The sequence below is a fragment of the Planococcus citri genome, chromosome 3 (genome assembly GCF_950023065.1).
Source record: "Planococcus citri chromosome 3, ihPlaCitr1.1, whole genome shotgun sequence".
NCBI classification, from domain to species: domain Eukaryota; kingdom Metazoa; phylum Arthropoda; class Insecta; order Hemiptera; family Pseudococcidae; genus Planococcus; species Planococcus citri.
Genome location: NC_088679.1, coordinates 67,064,216 through 67,071,549, shown reverse-complemented (window position 1 = coordinate 67,071,549; position 7,334 = coordinate 67,064,216). Strand labels below are relative to the sequence as shown.

General features: G+C 30.5%; 1 protein-coding gene across 1 annotated transcript; it reads left to right on the top strand.

Moving 5' to 3' along the window:
* The first annotated feature begins 4,955 nt into the window (after window positions 1–4,955).
* Window positions 4,956–6,748, top strand: LOC135838391 (protein YIPF6). The gene is made up of 7 exons (XM_065354003.1): window positions 4,956–5,143; window positions 5,408–5,524; window positions 5,609–5,687; window positions 5,781–5,823; window positions 5,906–6,043; window positions 6,120–6,277; window positions 6,360–6,748. Exons 1-7 carry the CDS (start codon window positions 5,117–5,119, stop codon window positions 6,476–6,478), a joined length of 681 nt encoding a protein of 226 aa, XP_065210075.1. The 5' UTR covers window positions 4,956–5,116; the 3' UTR covers window positions 6,479–6,748.
* Window positions 6,749–7,334: the final 586 nt, after the last annotated feature.

The following is a 7,334-nucleotide window of genomic DNA, read 5'->3' as shown; positions in this document are numbered from 1 at the left end:
ACAAAAATGAATTTTTTTAAGCTAAAAGTTCCTTTTTGCTACAAAATATATTATCGTAGAATTTTAATTTTCTTTTTCATCAGAAATGATTAAATTATTGTGTACAAGATTATCATCTTCAGTACCTAATCTGGAAAAAAATTCCAAAATCTGAAAACCTCCAACACCATTCGAGTAACTTGAATTTGTACATATAAAACAGCAAATGAGCAAAATGAGAGGAAAGGTAAAGGTAAAAGGAAACGGGTCACGCAGACGATCGTTTTTCGAAGCGCGTTTCAAATACGAAAGAACGCCCTGCACTCCAACCTTCTAAATATAAAACGACCTAGTAGTACAAGGAACTGAAAAACTGGAGCTTTGCGAATCGATTTTACCTCGACTTCTCGCAATTCGCGATTCAATTTCTTTTTTTGAGTTTTTCGCTTTAGCTGTCCATTCGTCGGTTTGTATCTTACGTTCGCGTCTTTCTCTTTTTGTATTTTTGGGCGTGGACCGTACCTACCGTAGAATGGAAATTCTCCTTGGTATCAACATCTGCTTGGCTTTTTTTTTCGCAGTTGTAGAAAGAATAAAGTGTTTTTGTTTTATAAAATGGGAATGTTTTAAGGAAAAATTTACATAAGCTATTATTTCTATGGTGCTATTCTATGGTGCTAAGATTTGTATTCGAGCTACAATTTATTTAGGCGTGTAGCTTTAATGGTTGGCGTTAGCTTTTATAGTGCTGGACTATCGAAAAAAAAACAAAAAAAAAAAATGTTATAATGGAACATGAAAAAAAAAATCATCGAGATAAACAACCGTTATGAGATACAAAATACCTAGTCTAAATTTAAACGATTGTTATTCGACACTCGAAGGCTTTAAAAACAATTTTTTCATAGGCCTGCGTTAATCTTTTGTTTCATTCTAAGAATAAGTTGAAGTAACTTGATATTGAGCTCAAAAATTTCTAAGAAATTTTTTCATTTACAGTGTGCTTAGGTTGTTATAGGTTTTGCGTAGCCTAAAATAACATCATCAAAACGCCAAGATGTTTTGTTATTTTGAAATCCACATATTGACGCCATCTTTCGGGAAGATAATCAAGTATCTTATTGCATTTCTGATTGTAGAATGAAGTTTATAGCATGAATTTGCTTTGGTAATGGAATGGTAAAGTCAAAATTTTAGATGGAAAACATTTTACATTTTATAAATTTTTTGGTAAGTTTTATTTGAGTTGAAAAAACTGAACCGGTTTTAGGTTTTCAGCTTTCAGTTTTTGCTTTTTCATGCAGTTTTGGCAAATTCCATTCTAATTTTCAATTTCATCATTTTTCTTTAATTTATTGTGATTTTTATAGTTTTTTTTGCACATAAATTTAACACGCTAAAACCACTTTCTAGAATTTCATTAAATTTTGATTATTTTCAGTTATTAGCCTAATGCTATTTTTGAGTGCATTTAAATCATTTGACATGTTTTCAACAATTTTTCAGGCATTATTGGCAACTTATATTAAAATGTCGTCAAGTTTTGGTAATTTTGCTCTTTTGAGTGTCTTCACATTCTTTTAGTGGGACTTTTCACAATTTTTCATGTATTTTTGGCCAATTTCACTAAGTAAGGTGCACCGGGGCAAGTCAGAATGATTTTTCGCAATTTCAACTTTGACCAGCTGTTACTCCCCTTCTAATGAACCAATATGGATCAAATTTATTATGTAGGTTCCCATAAGGGTTCTTAACCTATGGTAAAAATTTGAGCGCGATTGTCACAGTAGCTTTCGCTCAGTGGAATAAAATATAAACTGTCCTGACTTACCCCAATTGGGGGAAGTCAGAACAGGCTAGACTTTGCAGAGGCGTAGATCACAAACCGAGCGTCCTAGAAAAATTGCATAGAAACAAAATTGTAGAGAATTTAATTCTCTTTGAGATCACTGCCATCAGATTTTCACTAGGACGCACGGTTCGTCCGCTATATGCGAAAAACTAAGAAATAGAAAGTCTGTATTTTAGATCAAATTCAAAATAAGTTCAAAACAACAACAAAATACAATTGAACCAAAGACATCTAAAATGAAACTGAATCGCGAAAATTTTTATGCCGTGATGAAGTAGGGGTAGTACCCTCAAGTCACCTTTAGTGGCACTTCGCCAGATATAAACCTGTAGGCGCTAGAGCAAGTTTTCTAACTTACCCCGAATTCCAACTTCCCCCGGTGCACCTTATTTATTACTATTTTGAAATTTTTCAAGACTTCAGTGCTTCAAAACTTTTTTGTGCACTAATGAAAAATTTTGCGAAAACTTTAAATGTTTTTTCGGTGATTTACAGAGTTTCAAATGCTCTTACCTGTATTTAGGAGAGGTTTCATTGGTGTGTTATGCAAATTTTGATGAAATTTGTCTTTTTCTGTAACTTCATCCCGGTTTGGTAATTTCAAGTATGGTACCTAGCTACCAACCTACCTAATATTTCATGCATTATTCATTTATTCTTGTTTTCAAGTCATTTTACCAACGTTTTATTTGCAATTTTTGGCAGATTTTCTATTTATGGTATGGTAAATTCCATTGATTGTAATGCTATTTTTTCGGCATTTTTATACCTTTTCAACATATTATTTTTTAAAACTTTTTCATGCAATTTTGGAAAAATTTGATTGAACTTTCACGAATTTTGACGCTTTGTATTCATATTTTTCAAGTCATTTTAAATTTTTAACGAATAACGATGTTTTATGCTGTTTTGGCAGCAATTTTTCAAAGAATAAAACTTCATTTCATTTTTTTGGGGTGATTTTTATTAATTTTAATGTTTTTTTCTGAGTGTTTCTAGATCATTTCATCATGTTTTAATTTTATTAATTTTTTCTCATACGAGTATTATATCTTTAAAAAATTTTGCCAAAATTTCATTGTTTTTGTTTGTTGCCAATTTTCAGCAATTTTAATGTTTTTACATCACTTCAATACTTTGTTTTTGACACTTTTCAAGCACTTTTGAAGAATTTCATAAAAATTTCATAGTTTTTTTTGTTTATTAACAACGTTTTAAATGCTTTTACAGTTCACTTATGCTTAGAAGTTTCAATAATGTTTTATGCAAATTTTGCTGAATTTTGTCAAATACTGAAATGTATTTTTTTTTTCATCATTTTGGTACTACGTTTTTGACACTTGCTCATGCACTGTTGAAAATTTTGTCTAAAATTTCATGTTTTTTTGACGATTTACAACGTTACAAATGCTTTGACTTCTGCTTAGGAAAGGTTAAGTACTCAATACTCATACATTGTAAATGTTACAAAATTTCATCACTTCTTAGTTTTTGGTATAATAGTTATTTTCAGTGACTTTAATGTTTTTTTGGAGCTTTTACATCAGTATTTGGAACAATAATGCAAGAATATTCTCTCTAAATTTTTGGAGAAAATCTTTTTTTGTGCAAAATTAATTGGTTTTTCTATGATAGCTATCTAATTAGAATCGTGAATATTTGTCTAGGTATAATTACCCGCTAATGAATCGTGGCACCACCTACCACCTCTCCTATCGCAGCTGAAAATGATACCAAAAAAAAGACAAAATTCTTTATAATTTTCTCCCAATTGAAAAACATGTTTATGTGATCCTGCCACAGTTGCAATAACGTTGTTTTAACTCCATTTATCCTATTCGTTTATATTCTGGTGTCCCTGGCTTATGAATAATGCTATTTGAGAAGTTGATGTTTTTTTTCTTTCATTTACTGTGCTATGATATAAAGTGACTTATCTGAAGTAACTAATCATGAAAAATAATATTGAAGACATCTAGAATAATGATTTGATTTTATTTTTCAAAACATTACTTAGTGATTTCACTTTCTGTATTTTGTGACTCGTGGGTTATTTAATACTAAAAACATTTTAAAAAGTCCTGTTCTGATAATCATTAACGAGTATTTTATTATGATTTTTTTTTTATGGAAACAAAAACGAATTTTGATTCATGGCGTCAGGATCCGAGTTATTTGGAAAAATATCTAATGGAAACTTTGAGGCGCTGCGGCTAGGTGAGAAGATGAATATGATATGAAGTGTTCCACCACAAAATAGGAAGAAATTAAAATTAAAGTTTCGGAGAATTAAATTCAATCGTTTTTATGCCATTGAATTCAAAATTGCCTTTGTTTCTACAATTTTTGTTTTACGAATTCGTAAAATCTGCAGTTATGTAGGTATCTATTTTTTCAAAATGAAATAGTAAACATTCATTCGAGCTTGAGCAAGGCTTGAGCTTTACTTAGCCTTTCTCAGTTACTTTCCTTCCTATTTATGCGATCAGCTCAACATTTTTTTTTACTTCGTGATGTAATTAGGGTGTGTAGGTACCGAAAATTCCGAATTCAGACCCATAGCAAAATACGATGTGTCCCCAATTCAAAAAAGTTCAAAATTGAATTATGTAAGTACTCAGTATTCGCCTATTCGCATTCGGTAATGACTTATGAGCATTTTGAATTGAATATTACGTCTTAGACTCATCATTCGTTAATCTTTTCTCCTCTTTCCTATCAGGCCAAAGGGCAAATTACTGAGTCAATGAACTCTTTACTTATCTATTTGCTTTCTAGAAAACAAAAACCATGAATATGAAAACGTTAAAAACGTAACTAAAAAGTAAAAAAGAAGAAAATGAACAAAAGAACCAACTTTAACTGTGAAAGTGAAACCGGTCACAGGTGAAACTAAACTAAAGTAGAATGAATAATGAAGTGAGTAGTTTTATCTAGAAATTAGAAAATTAGTGAAAAAAGATTATTAAAAACAATAAAGTATTTTAATTAAATAAAAAATAAAAAATAAAATTGTCACAGTTCAAGATTCAAGAAATAGGAAGGTAAGAAAGGAAATTCTGTCATGATGACGTCATCCGTTGGTCGCATACGATCTTGAACGTTGAAAAACCTTGACTACGAATGTGTGTTATCAACAATATCAACATTTTACAAAATTACAAAAAACTTGATAAATGAACTAATAAATATCTCAATCGCGAAGAATGTGACGATGTTTCGATAATTTTATCAAGAAATACAATCCAGTAGTTTATTTTTCGTTCAATTATACCGCAAGCAGTGATGATGGAGAATTTACCAAACATGGATGTAAGTATAAGTACATTACTTCTTCTATCTAACCATGAATCATTATTCGTTATCTCATTTTAAAACCATCAAAATTGGAAACCATTTTTGTAATCACCTTCGCCATAGATTCCTCTTTCACGATGAATAAATCTTCATTAATTTCTGTGCAATATGTGTACAGCGATTCGTAAGCTTAGTCAAGCGTAAAACGCCGCCACATGAGCACTTTTTTCTAAATAAAATGTAATTTAGCATTGAATAATTGATTTTGAATTTTTACAGATGTACGAAAGCTACAGCGGAAATCTAGAAGGGACTATGAATATACCTGGTCAGACGAATGTGAAACTAGGCGAACCAGATTTCAATACATTAGATGAACCTATTAAAGTCACTATTGTAAGTTGTGATATTTTTCACAAACTTCAAGAATCAATGAAGAAAGTATCGTATTAATCGAAATATTGTATTTTATTTATTTAGATGCGTGATCTTCATGCAGTTTTAACGAAGTTCAAACACGTATTACAACCTAAAGAGAAGAAGAGTTTATTGAAAGAATGTAAGCATCTACTATTAGAATGATTCGTGTTCGTTATATTGATCATATTCATATCCTATGTACCTATTCTGAATGAGTTAAATTTACTTTCAGGGGATTTATGGGGACCTTTATTACTTTGTACGTTTATGGCTGCGTAAGTATTATTTTAGTTTTTACCAAAGTACACCGAAAAATGAATAAATATCGAATAAAATGTGTATGTTGTTTGGGTGTAGGATTCTTCAGGGTTCTCCAGATTACGTTACCGATGATTATCATCACGATGGTGGACCAGAATTCGCTGAAGTATTTGTCATCGTTTGGATTGGAGCTCTAATAGTCACGTTGAACTCTAAATTATTAGGAGGCAACATGTAGGCTAATTAAATATTATCATTTTGATGAATTATCGTTTTAAAAATAATTAACGAATATTGTTTCGTATTTCAGATCATTTTTCCAAAGCGTTTGTGTGCTTGGATATTGTCTATTACCTACGACAATCGCCTTAGTAGTATGCCGATTTGTGTTATTATTTGGTAATTCCACGTTTTTATTTTGTTTGAGATTCATCATCGCTATGACAGGCTTTGGATGGGCTACTTATGGTAAATTGAATCAATAATTTTTTATAAAATCTCTATCGTAAGTTATGCAAAACTATATTATTCATTGTATTTTTTTTTTTAGCTTCGATGATATTTCTTGGTGATAGTCAACCTGTTGGAAGAAAAGGTTTAGCTGTTTATCCTATTTTCTTATTTTATTTCATTATTTCTTGGTTGGTTCTGTCGCATACCGCTCAATGAAAGACTGTCAGTGTATCGTTTTGAAAAGTGTATCATCACTGAAAATTTTCAATTTTTGTACAAATATTCGAGTAATATCATTTTTTTCCTTGTTTATTCGATTGTAAATAATTAAATATACATTACCATTTTTCGACGTCTTACAAACTATTTCTAGTTCCATCGTTTAATACCTATTGTGTTTTATTACATATTTTTAATATTTCTTGTATGTACTTGTGTATTATGAAGTTGTCGAAGGGTTTTTAAATTAAAACTTCTTGCCTCGTTTCAGTTGTGGAATTTTTCAATGGGAATTGGTCGTTTGGTATCTCGATGAATCGGTTGTTTGTTAGTACTCGTGTTATGTTATCAATTCGAACGAATTCACTTTTTTTTTATTAAGAATTTTTTAATGAAAAAAAAAAAAAAAAATTAAAAGGGTTTTGATATTTTGTATCATTAAAGGAATATAAAGTTGTTTATATTCTGTACGTAAAGTAACTTGAAATGAAATAATTTCCAATTTAAGTCTTGAAGGGTTTCAAAAATGAATCTCACAAATCAGGATGTTCAATTTTTGAATTTATTCTCATTGTGTATTTTAATGAGACATTTTCTGGATGAGATCCAATTTTCTGATGCCACGTATGACGTACAAATGTATAAATTTTGCAACTTCAGCATCTTCGAGGTATTTTTGTTGGGTCGAGGTTGAACGGCCTTGTCAATCTGTACGAAGAAGCAACCATGTAATAGAGAACAAGACGTAATTATGATGTTCAAATCATATTTTTGTAATACTTAAAAACCAAGTTCTTATCACACTGTATAATACGAGTATGTCAAGGTGTTTTGATCAGTTACCTATTTGAAA